Here is a 15,816-nt window from a genome sequence, read left to right on the forward strand (position 1 = left end):
AGACTTTGACCATTCTCAAATCTGCGTTACCAAACAATAAAATATCAGTAGAATTAGGCTTGTAAATTGTGCATTTCTCAAAAGATTTCATTTATTATTTTGTTTGCTTTTGTTTCCCTTGTAGAAATCAATGTTGCCATAATGATGCTTTAAGAATGGAACCAGAAGAAGAAAAAAAGAACGGAACAAGAAGGTCGGAGGAGAGTCCTATCTAAAGGCATGTTGGCTACTTCCAAATTCCTGTCATTCCAATTCCTATCATTCCAGACACAGACACTGGATCAAGTTGTCTGTCTGCATCCACCACTGGACTGGATGCTCTCTGAGGGCAGAGAAAGTATCCTTCCTCTTTATCCTTCTTAGCTCACTGGAAATGTTCAGTAAGTCATTCTTAAAGGGATGAATATGTAGATCCATTCGGAGACCGTGGGTTAAACACGAGATATGGCCAAGTAAGGGAACCTCTAATATGACTGCATTTTAAGTTGATGATAAGTGATTAAAAGTTGATGATAAAAAAATCAAAGTCCACTCTGCTTTTGGTCAATTACAGTATGAAGGGCCCCATAATAGCATTTCTTTTCGGCTGGGAAGAAGGAGTAAAGGGCAGCAACATGAATAACGTGAGCAGTGTGTACTCAAACCTCTGACTCCTTGGTCAGAGGCTATCTGAATGAGGCTCGTCAAAGGACACTGAAGGAAGTGGGGGCCACAGGTGGTCACTTAACTGTCCATCTGCTGGTGATGAATATGAATAATTCAGCTTTGCCTTGAAGAATGTCAGTAGAGGGCATTTATGCTTTCGTATTTCCTTTTCAACCCCTAACTTTCACAATCTGTGTTTAAAATGATAAACAAAACAAAACAACAACAATAACAAAAAAACACCTCACTGGATATAATCTAAAGGTATATTGATAGGAGGACTGTTCAAACAAGTTTGGTCCATCAACACGGTGCAACACTACACAGCCATTAAACATGCATGCACATGCCCAGCTAGAGATACCTGTGTATGAATAAAGAATGTTCTGGAAACTGATAAAAGTGGTGGCTTCTGGGGAATGGCAGGTCAAGGGTAGGAGAGAGGGAAGGGCAAAGTTTACTTTTTCCTTTGTATCCTTTTATACAGTTTAACTTATTCCACATGAACAATGATTCGTTTTACAAACAAAAAAGGAAAAAAAATTATAGGACATCTGTGGAATCTCTTCTTTCTCCCATTGCTTTAAAATTAATTAGCAACATTATCAGACCTAAGTTCCCGGGAATTCCCGCATAAATGGCAGTGCACTCTACAGCTCCTCAGGCAAAGCGTCCTGCAACTCACCATCTTCCAGGCATAGCTCACATTATAGGCCTCCTTTCCGGTGGCTCTCAGCTTGTTTATATGCCAAGACAGGGATGAATTCACAGGGACTGCGATGATCTGACTGCCCAGAGGGAGGCTGCGTTGGCAACAGAATGAAATACTTCAGGCAAAAGATAGAATTAAGCACTTAATTAAAGGCAGGGAAGAAGCTGTGAGTCAATGACCACCTCCTGATTTTGAAAAGCAATAAAGCTCATCACTTTTGAAAGAGATAACGTGAAATTTTCAATTTCGTAAAAGCATGATGTCAGCTCAGCACTAAAATATTCCTTGCTCTCTACGCCTGCCCCCCTCCAAATTCTAATTCTTTCCAGAGACAAACTTGTCTCGAATCACTGTCATTAATTTACAACCAATGAGCACAAAGACCCATTCTCTATAGGTTACCATCTGCCAAAATAATGTATCATGGTTAGAAAAAATCCAATCTGTTTTTTATTTCAAAAGAAAACGTTGTATATGATTGTGCTGTCAACTTGGAATGGACACTATTTTGCCAAACTATTTTTCTGGCATGCTGGAAAGCTGGTCCTCAACCTTTTATTTTGCCAACATTTTTCAATTTAGTACAACTGGAGTTTTTCTTAAATGGGGTAACATATATCCGATTTTACAATTAATGGAAACGTGAACACAGAATCTGATTTACAAAACATTTTCCCTAAATAACAGTTTTAAGAGAACTTACCTGTTGTTACACAAAGTAAATAAAATTTTATTTTAGTTACTATTCTTATGAAAAATTTACTGAGTATACTTTTGATAACATTAATTTATATATTTGTTTTATACCCTATAATAAACACTCATATTTGACCTCAAGAGGTCCTATTTTTCAGAAAAAAAAAAAAAACAAAAAACAAAAAACCCAAATACTACAACTTTCACCTTTTCCTTACCTTAGGATATTTTGCCGAACCAACTCAAATTTGGGGATATTTTCATAATGAATGATGTCAGTATGAAGTGGGGGTTCTGATAGTAAATATGGCCTGGTAAGAGATGGGTGCATAAGTGTATACCCTGAAATAAGAAAACAAAAATACATGCTATGGGAAACACGCTGTAGGAAGTATGGATTCTAATATAAGTGCCTTTCATACATTTGAAATGTGGGATACTCTGGGATGACTGCCCAATACGCAACATCTCAGTACGCAGGTCACCAGTCCAAGAAAAACTGAATTTGTTTTATGAGTTCTTGCATAACTCTTGAAGTACAGAAAGATGCCTTAAATTACAGAACAACTGTCTAATCAAGAATATCTTGGAGGTACTGGTCATTGGGGTTTTTTCTATAAAAATGTTCTAATCTATTACATAAACTTTAATGCCAGTGAATTTAAAGATAATGACATAGAAAAATAAAATCCAAAGGATCACTTTCTATATGTCATTCAATCCTCAAGTCTAATTTCTTGATGTTTAAGTAACTGTTAAGTTACCTACTCCTTAGCACAACACAGAAACAAATGAGGTTTTTTTTTTTTTTTTTAAGATTTTATTTATTTATTCATGAGAGAGAGAGAGAGAGAGAGAGAGGCAGAGGGAGAAGCAGGCTCCCAAGGAGCAGGGAGCCCGATGCGGGACTCGATCCCAGGACCCTGAGATCATGACCTGAGCCGAAGGCAGATGCTTAACCATCTGAGCCACCCAGGCGCCCTTGTTTGTTTTTTTTAAGAGAGAGAGAATCATAAGCATGCTCCATGCCAGCATGGAGCTCAATCTCATGACCCTGAGATCATGACTTGAGCCAAAATCAAGAATCGGATGCTTAACCGACTGAGCCACCCAGGTGCCCCTAGAAACAAATGCATCATTTTTAGATTCATTTATGGTTTCCATTACAAATGAGCAGTTCTAGTCTCACTATTTTTCTATAAATAATGTAATTTTCTTGCTTTGTTAGTATCAGAATATCTACAGATTATTTTCTTCAGGTTACAAAAAAGTCATTCTTTGCCATGATTAATTTTTAGCAGATTACCTTTGTCATCTATGAGAAAAGTATAGGAAGCCAAAGAATCTTGGTAATACGTCACGTCTTCAAGGATGTAAGCCAAGTTCACGTCCACACCTACAATTCCCAGGAGTAGGTTTCCAAAATAACAGGGTTTACTTACAGTCATTATCAAACCTATGGGTTAAAAACAAAACAATCCAAAGGATAGCAGAGAAGGCACTGAACAAAGACTGGAGCTATCCTCTAGTGAATCACGAAGGCTACGATCTGCTATCTAAATTCTGCTTGGAAGAGGTGACCTGTGTGATCTAGGAGCCAACCACTGCCTCTGCAGACAGCATAAGTGAACAAGACTGTGGGGCATGGAAAGTCTTCTGTGGGGTTCAGATACCACAGTTAATTTTGGAGGCAATTTATACATTTTCCACTATTTCTTCACCTAAACGGCAGGACAGTCCAGATCAGAGCAAAACAGCAGCATTTACTACATGATTCTGTTTTCTCAACTGGGGAAGAGTCAACAGAATGTGAAAGACCACTGGACAAGGACTCTGAGAATTTGGGTTCTAGCCTAGCTGTGCCCCTTTATGTATTGTACATAAGATATGGATATAACTTCTCTGAGCCTCGGTTTCCACATCTGTTTAAAGAACACAGTGGTAACTGCTTTACTGATTTTTAGGGGTAAACCAAAAGAGATTATTTCATTAATATAACCTATCAAAAGACAAAAAGATGAAGCGAAAAAACCTGCAAAGGTACCGAATCTAGTAAGATCTGACCAATTACAACTCCAAGCAGCTCAAGGAGACACTAAGTTTCCAAAGGAATCTATTTCTAGTCACGGGGGTTCTGAGGTCCTTAACTTTTACCTAAAGGGCTAGGCAGTAGATGCTTTGGACCAGTTTCTGTTGCATATACTTAAAAAAAAAAAAGCTTTAAAAATATAAATGGCATTCTCAGCTCACAGGCCATACAAAAACAATGGGATAATCAGGACAGGGAAAAGCAAAGGCAAAGAAAATGTACAAGAGGAGAGAGCGTGAGTAGTGGGCTGAGTGCGTGGCCCTGAGCATCAGGACAGCGGGGCTCTCCTGGCTCTCCTACTGAGTTAAGTGGCACCACCTCTCTGAACTGGGTCTCTTCATGTGTCAGAGACAGAATGATCTCTAGCACCTGGAGCAGTGCCACAATCCTATGGTTCTAAATAAAACTCGAAACAAGAAGATGGATGGTTTCTCTCCATCTTACACTTGTATTTTCCTGCGCTTAATGGCAGGTTCACGCCTTAGCAGCATATCAGAAAGCCATTCTTCTATCAACATCCAGAAAAGGGATTTGGATACTTGAAGACTCCTGCAAAAAACAGACTTCCACACAGAGAAACCCATGCAGGTCCACTCAAAGTATTATTGAACTTGCTGTGGTCGCAAAGGCCAATGAAATGTATCACTTGGTAGGAGGAAGTAACACTGAAAAACTTTGTGAGAAGTTATGCCCAGTTATAAGGTAAGTTCTGGGGATGTAATATACAGCCTGGTGACTATAGTTAACAATACTGTATCCTGTATTTGAAAGCCGCTAAGAGAACAGTTCTTAGAAGTTCTCATCACAAGAAAAAAAATGTTTATGCGAGGTGACGAATGTTAACTAATCTTACTGTGGTGATCATGTCACAATATATACATATATCAAATCATTATGTTGTATACCTAAAAGGAATGCATTGTTCTATGTCAATTACAAATCAGTAAAACCGGAAACAAGAAAAGTTGTGTGCTGTCTATTATAATTTCAAAGGCATTCTTTAGGCAGTCAACAGAAGGTTTTAAAAATGTATTTTAAGGAGGTTTTTGCCCAGGTATCCCTGGACAAATGGGTTATAAATGATGGGAGCAGCGCTTGACGGCTAGGACAGAGACAGAGGTCATAACCTGCATGCCATGCTCCCCTGGGCTTGTGTCTAAGATTAAAGCTGTTTTCATAGAGCAGTGAAGGACAACAGAAATACTCTGAGACCATATGCTCACTTCAGATTTCTTTGGCTATGTTGCGAACAAGCCTGAAAAGAGAAACACAATCTTACTTTTCAATTATCAACTCGGAGAGAAGACCCTTCATTCCATTGTGGCAAATAAAGTATGCTAAGCTCTTGTTACCCTTAATGAAATCCCTAAATGCCCTCTCTACTTTAACCTAAAGTACATAGATTTACTTGTTAAAAGAAGTACGTCCAGTCACCAATATTTTAATCTGTGGGGGTTTTGAATGACAGCCGTGTAAAAACATGGGATTCCCTAGGCTCAGCATCCCCGTGTTGTGGAGTTAGAAGAGATGCCACCCACTCGTTCTGGGGACTGAAAATACAAACATGAAAGGCATGCTCTAGTAGAGGAATGGGACAGACCAGTAAAGGAGTCGCTGAAGTACACCACAGAAGATTCAGAGAATAGGCCCTGAGGACTACACTTTGGAAAGCATCAGCCAACAAGGAACCGAAGACTTGCCCACAATTTGACTGAAAGCCTTTGGGTAACTCTTGGGGTGGTAGAGGTGAATGTTATAAAAGGTCCTACTCTACCTGATATCACTAATGGTAACAGGATTTGACTTCATAAAACCCCGAGCTTGTACAGGACTCGGTTTCCACATCTGCCTTTGTTCCTTTGACACAGTATTAACATGATTCATTGATCTGTCTTTCTCTTATCAGACTTACATGCTTGTTGAGGGTGGGATGTGTGCCTTACCCATCATTGCCTGACACAAGGCTTGGCTGGCACTCAATACTGTGAGCTAGATGCATAAAAGGTCACTTGCATTTACAGCTCAACATTTCCCTATGAAAGGAAATAACCTTATCTAAAAGTGGGAGTTTCTATACTATCCACATCTGTGGGCTCTGCCAGAATTAGGAAGGATAAAAAACACTGATGTGTAGCAGAGGTTACCATATTTCTTCCTTATGGAAAAAACCTGTTTACCTAATTTCTAGAAAACATACTCTCTAGGCCTTTTTATACATGAGTTTTGTAGGGATATCTGTATTTGTGAGAGTTCCTAGTTACTGGAACATAAAAATAGGATCTTATGTGGTGACGGTATCTGTCTGGCTAGTAATCAGCTTCCTCATCCCTCCTCTCTGTCAGAGAAGAAAGGGAAGCATGTCGGGGAAAGGATAAACAAGAATATGAGGAGGGAATGAAAAAGGTTGTACTTTTACTGATCATATATGTTGGCCAGCCTTTACTCTAGGTGCTTCACATATATTAGTGCATGTCGTCTTCACAACTGCCTTGACAGAAATATTCTTCCCATTTCATAGGCCAGGAAAATTAATCATGTGAAGGTTAAACACTTTACCCAACATCATATGAGTAACTTGTGACATCAGGATGATGATGATGATGAGAGTCATAATAAAAAGGTAATAAATCAACAAGAGCAGTAATGATTGTTGAGAGGTATGCCAGGCACCAATAAGTCTAATCCTAATAACCTAAAAGATATATTATATGAAAGACATTATTATATTTTAAACAGGTGACCAAATGGGAATGAATGAATGCGATTAAATAAATGATCAAGGACCACAATTTAAGAGGTAGAGCGGGGCTTGAAAACCTCTTATTGCCAAACCTGTATTGTCTGACCACCCCATGTTGCTTTACCTTTCAGGCTGAATCCTAATCATTTCTGAGATCTACCACCTGCCCTGCAAAGTCACTCTTTTGTTTCAGTTCAACAACTTGTGGATATGAGGGAATCCTCAGTAAGCCCCTCCAATAAACAGACCCATTATGTTCACTGAGGCTAGGGCAATGTGATAAAAATCGGGCTGGGGATTTCTGCTCTAAGATACAGTGCTACTGGACTGATGGCAGAGGGCTGCACCACCCTCTGACCAGAGACAGGGATGACCGCTCCCCTTGCCTGTCCAGACCCTCTCATGCTCACGGATAAGTGTTGGACAACATTTAAAAGTTACTGTCTTGGTGGACTTGTGTCCATTTCTTTTCCCCTTTCTTTAGTAGGGGAAAGAAAGGACTTTCCCCAGACTCACCATCTCCCATCTCATCAGAGAAGGGAAGGCTAAAGACCGCTTCATCAATCATCCGGTTGGGAAGGTTGGTATAGAACCTGCCGACCGTGGTCTCCAGGTTACTCAGCTGGTTCAGCACCATCATGCTCCCCTTAATCACAGGCAAGGCTGTCCGGTCCAGCACGCCATACTTCCCTGAGTTCTGTTCAGCCAGATCTCTCAGAAAAGCCAGCTCTTTTAAACCAGTCACCCCATCTGAAATGGAAAGCCAAAGGTAGACAGTGTAAACCAAAATGGTGTATATCCCTACAATAACCTTGCTATTTAGATTTAATAAGGGCACAGATAAAATCCTGCAATGCCAAAGGGGTCTTGCAGAGTCAACCTGGACCCAGACACAGTTACCAATTCTTGCTGAGGAACATAGCATGAGGCAGTCTTTCCTCAAACAGTCAAGAGGGCAAAGGGATTCTTCAAAAGGCAATGATGAAAACCACATGAGTAAAAATAAAGGAGCCCCATTTGGCAACGATATGTTCTCCCCTAAAAGTTTAATTTTTCTGCATTTAAAATTTGAAAGCAAAAGTAGTGATTAACAAGTCTGCATTTAAATTAGATGAAGCTGTAAGAGTTTTAAAGGATAGAGGTTTATTATTGCATTTCTTACCTCTTTGCCTATTAAACACTTGCCAAAGTCTCATGGAACTAAATGGAAGAATTATGTATTGCATTTAGTGATGCCCCCAAACCCTGTGTCTTTAAGCTCATTTTAATTACAAATGCTTTCATGCTTGATACTGTTAGGACAGTACTGGATTTGATTTATTTAATGTGTATTTTCTACGTTTAAGGGGTTTTAAAAACTTTGTAAAAGATTTAGGCATACTGGGATGTATTGTTCTACAACATCTGTAATCTATAGCATAAAAATAAATTTAATAAACCTTTTTAAAAATTTTGGTTTGCTATTGTTGGAACACAGTCAAAAGGATTACTAACTGATCCCATATGGGTGCCATTGTAAACAAATTCAAATGATCTCAGTCACTACTGAGATTCTACCAATGAGTTTTAAATAGGCTTTGCCTCATGTTCTTTAACTATTTAGCCTTTAAAAAAACATAACAAAACTGAAGAGTTCATGGTTCACCTACCTTATGTGACTTTATCATTTCTAACTAAGGAGTGTGTATACTTCTAGCCTGAAGTCCATTTCTAAAGTCATGCAAGGATCTAACGCATATAATTTCCTTCTTAACATACTGTATTTAGATAACTTGGATTTTGCTGGGGCAATGATGCTAAGAAGTCAGAACCAGGTCCTTGCTCCCTTTCTTTGATATGAGTGGAGATAGGGGAGATGAGTGGTACATTCCAGAGTAAAAAAAAAAAAAATCACAAAAGCCATGATTGATCCCTGGCCTTATACCCTTGAGAAGCTCCCAGAAGTGAATGATAAAAGGTGACAACTCAAGACAATAAACACATTTCCTTTCTTTGTCATGTACTGTTTGACTCTCTCAAATGTAAAAGAAAAGTAACAAATGGGAACATCTGCTAGGCAAAGAATAGCATGGGATAGGTTATCAAAGATTGTCTATTTTATGTACTACATCATGATATGAGTGGTAAAGGTGGCAGTGGGCTGGCAAGATGGGTAAGTATGGTAGATGGTTCTATCACCAATATGGTCATCCTGGAGACTACATTTCTGGGAACCCCTTTCCTCTATGTTTCTAGGTTAAAGGTGGCCAAAACTGAAGTGCTAGAGATTTGAGAGGTGAAACAGACACAGAGGGACCAGCATGTTCCAGTTTGTCTTACCCTTCCCCAATCTGCATTCAGTTCCCTTTCTCAGCTGCTGGCTGGATTGCTCAACAAGGGTAACCCTGGGCTCATTCCAGATGTTTCAGTGACAGTCTACAGGGGTACAGCAGGTATGAAGAGCCAACAACCTCCTGTAGACTTCTACGCAGACCTCCTAAGTGGTCTTCAATGTTCCTAGCTTTCAGACATCCTCACAAGCTCCAACCCATACCAGAGCTGGTTACTAAATACTGGCTTGTCAACTCCTGTTTCTGATCTTTACTTTCTCAATTTTCTCAATTATGTACACTCTAATTCTGGTAATAAATTCATTACATCCAAATTCTCATAGTGGCCCTGCTTCCCTACCTGAAGCCTGATTGACAGAGTAAGGGAATGTGTCAACCTTAGTGAACAATGCTCACAGACAGCATTTGGAGAGGGAAACCCGGCAGTGAGGATGTTGTGTCTAGCTAGATTAAAGGGAGAAGAAAGAAGAGATAAAGGTGGTCAGAGGGAAGTAACCAGAGGTTTTAAAAGACTGTCCTTATCAGGGGCATAGCAGGTGCTCAAGATTCTCTAGTGTGAAGATTTAGGACCAGTGAAGAGATGGGTGATAGTGAGGAAGCTTCTTTACTCAGTATCTGCCTGGGCAGACCTTCAAATCTAATGGAAAATAAGTGATCACTATCTTTTATGTTTTCTTATACCTGGACTACTGCACTGAATTCATCTGCCTTATCTATCTTTCTCAAGGAATCACAAGCTTCTTGAGGACAGGAACTTTGTATAATACAGCTCCAAAACATCAGTGCACTATGTTACACACTGTAGATTCAACAAACTTTATTTTCTTCCCTTCCTCTGTCCTCCTGCCTGAGTCAAAGAAGCTAAACCATAGGGAAAAAGTAAATGGCACCCAGAGATAAGACTGAAAGGTATGTGCCCCAGGTAAAAAAAATAGGCCATCCTTGCCTACCTCAGCTGTGCTCAGCCCTGTGCTCAATGCTCAGAACACAAAGAGAACTAAGACACAGTTATGTATGAGAACCTCATGCTCATGTAAAGTGGAGGGAGAAGGAGAACAGTATGTGAGCACATCATTCATGGATGTAAAGTGGAGAGAGAAGGAGAACAGTATGTGAGCACATCATTCATGGACGACACGCTTAACAGAAGTAAGCACAACACGCTGGGGGACAAGGAATCCTGAAATACTGAACAGAATACTGAAATACTGAACACTGGCCCTGAACTGGAATGAGAGAGAAGCACGTCTGCCTTTGCAGTGACAGGAAATCACACAAACTTTAATTCAGTCCTTCAGTCGGCTTTCAGGACCTGTTCTTGATCAGGTACTGTGTTAGGAACCTTTAACACATTCTATCTTGTTTATTTATTATCACAGCAACTCTAGGTACGTTTTATGATTTTCATTTTACAGATATAACTGAAGCCTAAAGAGATTAAGTAACTTGCCATAAGCACATAGCTAATAGATGGGAGACTGGAACTCAGAACCTCTAGAACTCCAATCTGAGTTCTTCCATGGAGAGCCCACAAAATATCTAGAGAAGAATCATGCTGACCCAAACACAGATTCTTGAACTCCGCCTAAGCAGATCTGAATAAAAATCCAATTGTACTGCCTGGGAGTCTGCATTTAAAAAAATAATCTCCAAGTAATCCTTAGCACATTAAAATGGGAACCACTGTCCCTAGAGCCACATGGTTCTGCATGGAAATCGAAGTGGATGCAACAAATAAAAGACCATAGGTGGGAAGAGCTCCTGCATCAAGACGTGGCCTCTTAAAAACAAGAGAATACAGTCACCCTGAACACTGAGGGTAAGGGGCCTGAAGACGCTCTGGGGGAAGAACAATATGCATTAACAGGTGAAGAGACAGGGCGTAGCAGAAAAGCTAGAAAACTGGGCCATAGTCAGACTGGAGGACATGCTGAAGAGCAGAAGGAAAAAAAACCAAGTACTTCCTCAGATTTGCCAATTTACTAAACCCTTTCACATACTGATTTAATAGCAACAAAATCAACCTTCAGGAGTACCTACAAAGTGATGCACACTATCCTGGGAGTTTACTGTACACCAGGGTTACTCTTCGCAATAGCCCTGTCATGTAGGTAATTCTTATCTCCATTATACAGTTAAGGAAGCTGAGGTGGAGAAAGCAGCAGAAGAGGCTTTAGGTGGTGATTCTGCAGAGAAATGTGATATTCACTGGCTCGGGTATACAGAAGAATCTAGGTCAGTATTTTGGCTTCCTGAAGCTTAAATCAATGAGCTCGGTTAATAACCTCCATGCAGTTTCAAAATCCAAGAATATGAAGAACTGAAAAAAAAAAAAACCCAAAAACAGAGCGGTACAGAATCCTCTGCAAGACCACATCACTGGAGAAGGTTTAGAAATGAGCAGTTGGCTGGAGAGAGAGAGAGATGAAGAGAGAGTGACATCCTAACACATGCCCTGATTACGAACGTTAGGGAGAGAAAGGCTTGGGCAGGAAGCTGCTTGGTGGCCTCTCTTCTTACACCCTTCTTCAAAGCGCACGCTGTTAGGGTTCTTTTTTTATTTTTTCTGAAAGCAGCATGCACTTAGAGAGAACTTTCATCTGAAAGAAAAATCTTGAAACACTACCTACCATTCATGAGGGCATAGGTGAGAATCATTACGGAGTTGTTTAGAAAGCTATTTTCTTCATTGATGACACGGAGAGTCGCCTTTTTATCTTCTTCTGAGGAGTCCTTTGATGTAATGCCAGCTGACAGGTAAATTATGACCATGTCTGTATCTAAACAAAAACATACAAATTGAACGTTACGTTGGATTCCGGCTAAAGGCAGCAGTTCCGTTTCCTTTTCATTTCCTTTGGACTTTCCCGCCTTGAGGACCTGCCTGGCCCAGCGTTCGGCCTCCTTCCCATTTGATGCTGGGGCTTTCATCTCCCTGACTCTGCGTCCCTTCCATCCTGCCCTGTGTGGGCAACGAGGCCTCATTTACCCAGTGTCAGCTGAAGAGATGTTCCTAATAAATTTACTAGATAAAAGGAGGTGATTTCCTTTAGGCACTCATGGTGTGGTAATTCAGCCATCCCAGACAGAGTGCTCTCTTGCCTTCTGAAACGGAGGATTCGGGACCTGATTGATCCTTTCCTCACTGACTGAGAGGCTTCACCAGGAGCCAACATTTTTGGGGGTGACTAGGCTTTAAAATGATGGTTCTACCACGGGCTCTTCAAACATGAAAGGTTATTGGTCCCTACACTAAGTAGCTCCAGAAACATTTTTGTTTTTAAAATTCATCAGTGTAGGAATGCCTGGGTGGCTCAGTGGGTAAAGCGTCTGCCTTCGGCTCAGGTCATGATCCCAAGGTCCTGGGATCAAGTTCCGCATTGGGCCCCTTGCTCAGCGGGGAGTTTACTTCTCCCTCTGCTTGCCACTCCCCCTGCCTGTGCTCGCTCTCTCTTGGACAAATAAATAAAATCTTTAAAAAAATAAATACATAAAATTCATCAGTGCAGAAGAACAGTAAAAACACAGACATGGGAGCCAGGGTGCCTGTGTTGAAATCCCAGCTCTGCTACTTTCAAGCTGTGTCTGGGTAATTTTAGGCAGATTTCTTACCCGCTCTACACCTATATTTTGTTGTCTACAAAATGGGGATAATGACAGTACTTACCTTCATAGGGTTGCTGTGAGGACTAACTGGTTAATTTAAGTGAAGAGAGACTCCAAGGATAATGGCAAAGAGTAAAAGAGAAAGAAGCCTCAACACACCCACCCACCCCAATATTGGTCTGAAGCAGCACCTACGACTCAAGATTAAACTACTCCCCAACCAGGGCTCATAAGCAGAGAGATTGAGAAGGTCATTTCAGCTCAGTGTGAAGAACTTCCTTCAGGTGGATTTACTAACAAATACAAGTAGTGAATTTCCTACCGCCGGAGACATGGATGCAGAGGCTGAATGACTACTGTAACGGAGGGAGGGAAGTAATCGAGCTGGACTTCCACATTGTCTGAGATTCTTTGGTTAACTATGTATTTTTATTAAGATATCCTACACAGAAGTTTACCTTTCTATTGAGAAATAAATATTCATATGTTATATGCTTCTTTCTTCAGGTCCTTACTGCTGTCATTTAGTTGAGGTTGCTTTATAGTTTCTGTGGTAGGCAACCCCCGTTGGTCCCCCAGTGATCCTACCTCCTGATATCCACATTCTTGTGTAGCTGTCTCCCTCTGAGTGTGGGCTGGATTTCGTGACTTCCTTCTCGAGAACAGAATACAGGAGAAGGAATGGGGTGTTCTGAAATAGGCTAGGTGACACGAAGCCAGTGGCTTTCACTGTGCATGCTCTCTCACTCTGAAGGAAGCCAGAAGGTATGCTGTGAGCCACCCTCGTTGGAGGCCAGGCACTGAGGCCCTCAGAATTGAGTTCCCCCAGCAACCACGTGAGTGAACTTGGAAGCTGGTCCTTCCCAAATTGAAGTCTGAGAGAATATCAACTCTGGCTAACAGTCTGACTGCAACCTTATGAGACACCTTTAGCCAGAGGTACGCAACTATGCTGTACCCAGATTCTGGACCTACAAATACTAAGAGAGTAAATGTTTAAAGTCACTGAGTGTTGGGAAATTTGTTACCCAGCAATAGGTAATGAACGCAGTTAGTTACCCTTTTAAAAAATATCTTAACAGTGATAAGGATACAATGATTGAGTTCTCTTCAGTTTGTAAATTTCCATTTTAGACTTCGAAGCATCCTTTGTTACACAAAATTGAATGGTTAGTTTATGTTGTATCAATGTTGTAGACAACTGAACTGAGATTAATAAAACTGAATCCAATAAATAAATATAACCTAAGTTGCTATCTCTTATTCACTACCATAATTTAATATACAAATAAGTTTTAAATCCATTCGATGCTTGAATAATTCTCTAATACTAGCTGTAAATTTAACTGTGCTATTTATTCATCAGAAATTAAGAAGTGAATGCTGATGCAAAAACATCCATAAGCTTAGAAATATCCATCTTAAACTGGATGTCAATATTTTTCCAATGATGTAAATACTGTCTTGTAAATTATTCCGTTAGGACCCCAAACATCTCATTTAAGGTTCAGACTTGGGGAAAAAAAAAAAAAAAAAAAAAGCAACAACACTTGACTCCCTAGTGGGGGGAATACAGATATACCATGAGGCTGATATGAAGTATGAGACAAACCGTCACCCCAGGGCAAAGGTACCGTGTGTGATAAATGCCTGGACAGCCGTAAGACTGACCTGAAAGAGAACCTTTGAGTTTTCTTAGTTAGCTTCGTGACTCTAGATAAAATATGCTGTCCCGGAGGCACGGGCCCATTTCTGGAAAGCCAAAGGGCCGGCAGTCAGCAGCCTCCTGCTGTAGCCACGTACCTTTTCTTCCCGTCCCAACAAGAAGGCACACACCCTGTCAGCATCCTCATGGCCTCTGCCCAGCCTGACTCTATCCTTGCCCTGTCCTTTTTAGATAGCAGATCTGCCAAATTTGGTGTGATTTATTATTATTTTTTTTCCTTATTAGGATGTTCCCCCTCTAGTCAGTCTTAGAACTACACCTTGTGATCAGCAATGTTATGGATGAGTAATAATTATAGGGACTTGGGGCAGAGCGAAGACATAGCATGTAACAGGAAGAGAATGCAATAGCTTCCACTTGCCAAGTCCCTGTCTAAGCTGCTAGCATGTCTTGAGGTCAATATTGAAGGGGAAAAAGCAACTGAAATTTGGGGCTCTGCCCCTGCCATCAGATCCTCACTCCTACCTAACCATCTTATTCCTTCTGCTCTAAAATGACCTACCAACTAATCACCCCCAGAACAGGCAACCCAAATATGTCGATGGTATCAGTTACAGCTCTACCACGGGACTGAAAAAGAGGCAGCCCTGGGTAAAATTTTTAGATATTCTCATTAGTGCAAAGCAAATTTGTACAAAGGCACCATGATTTATGACATGTAGCTTCTGTTCATATGGCTACTAACCTGGGGCAGATACTTCACTTTCATGCACAGGCTAATCCTTAACAACAATCCTACAGGGTAGGTCTTACTCATTAGAATAACTCCACCGCACAGTTTTAAAACAGCACCGGGGGGGCGCCTGGGTGGCTCAGTCTGTTGGGTGTCTGCCTTCAGCTCAGGTCATGGTCCTGGGGTCCTGGGATTGAGTTCCACGTCGGGCTCCCTGCCCAGTGGGGAGTCTGCTTCTCCCTCTGCCCCTGCACCCCGCTCATGCTCTTTCTCTCTCTCAAAAATAAATAAAATCTTAAAAAAAATAAAACAGCACCAGGTACACGGCAGATGCTAAATAATTATCTAGGTAGTGAACAGAAGCAAGGATGTAGGGTGCAAGCTCCTAAGACGAGTACATAGACCCCTCACTATACTGCAGCCAAGGCTAGTGTGGTCCTCAGCCATCTCGGCTTGAGGTCAACCCAGATGTTTGAGGTATCTTTTCTAGTTTAGCCAGAGCTAGAAGTCTTATAGGAAACTGAATACCATAACAACCACAGCTAATATTTATTTATATTTATGATGGAATCCTGGATCTTATTATCACCCCCAGTTTG

The 15,816-nt window shown here is 40.8% G+C and overlaps 1 protein-coding gene across 6 annotated transcripts in view; it reads right to left on the minus strand.

The window, feature by feature from the left end:
• CACHD1 (cache domain containing 1) overlaps positions 1-15,816 on the minus strand; it is a 199,993-nt gene that overhangs the window by 34,690 nt on the left and 149,487 nt on the right. For all 6 annotated transcript variants that reach the window (XM_045897497.3, XM_064589023.1, XM_064589024.1 and 3 more), the window contains 5 exons: positions 11,843-11,992; positions 7,399-7,632; positions 3,360-3,509; positions 2,272-2,395; positions 1,331-1,448 (listed from right to left, as the gene is read on the minus strand). In XM_045897497.3, the coding sequence (XP_045753453.1) occupies positions 1,331-1,448; positions 2,272-2,395; positions 3,360-3,509; positions 7,399-7,632; positions 11,843-11,992 (776 nt within the window). The remainder of the gene's footprint in view (positions 1-1,330; positions 1,449-2,271; positions 2,396-3,359; positions 3,510-7,398; positions 7,633-11,842; positions 11,993-15,816) is intronic.

The sequence above is a fragment of the Mirounga angustirostris genome, unplaced genomic scaffold (assembly GCF_029215605.1).
Source record: "Mirounga angustirostris isolate CCGP_5_RB_7025 unplaced genomic scaffold, mMirAng1.0.hap1 SCAF_4, whole genome shotgun sequence".
NCBI classification, from domain to species: Eukaryota; Metazoa; Chordata; class Mammalia; order Carnivora; family Phocidae; genus Mirounga; species Mirounga angustirostris.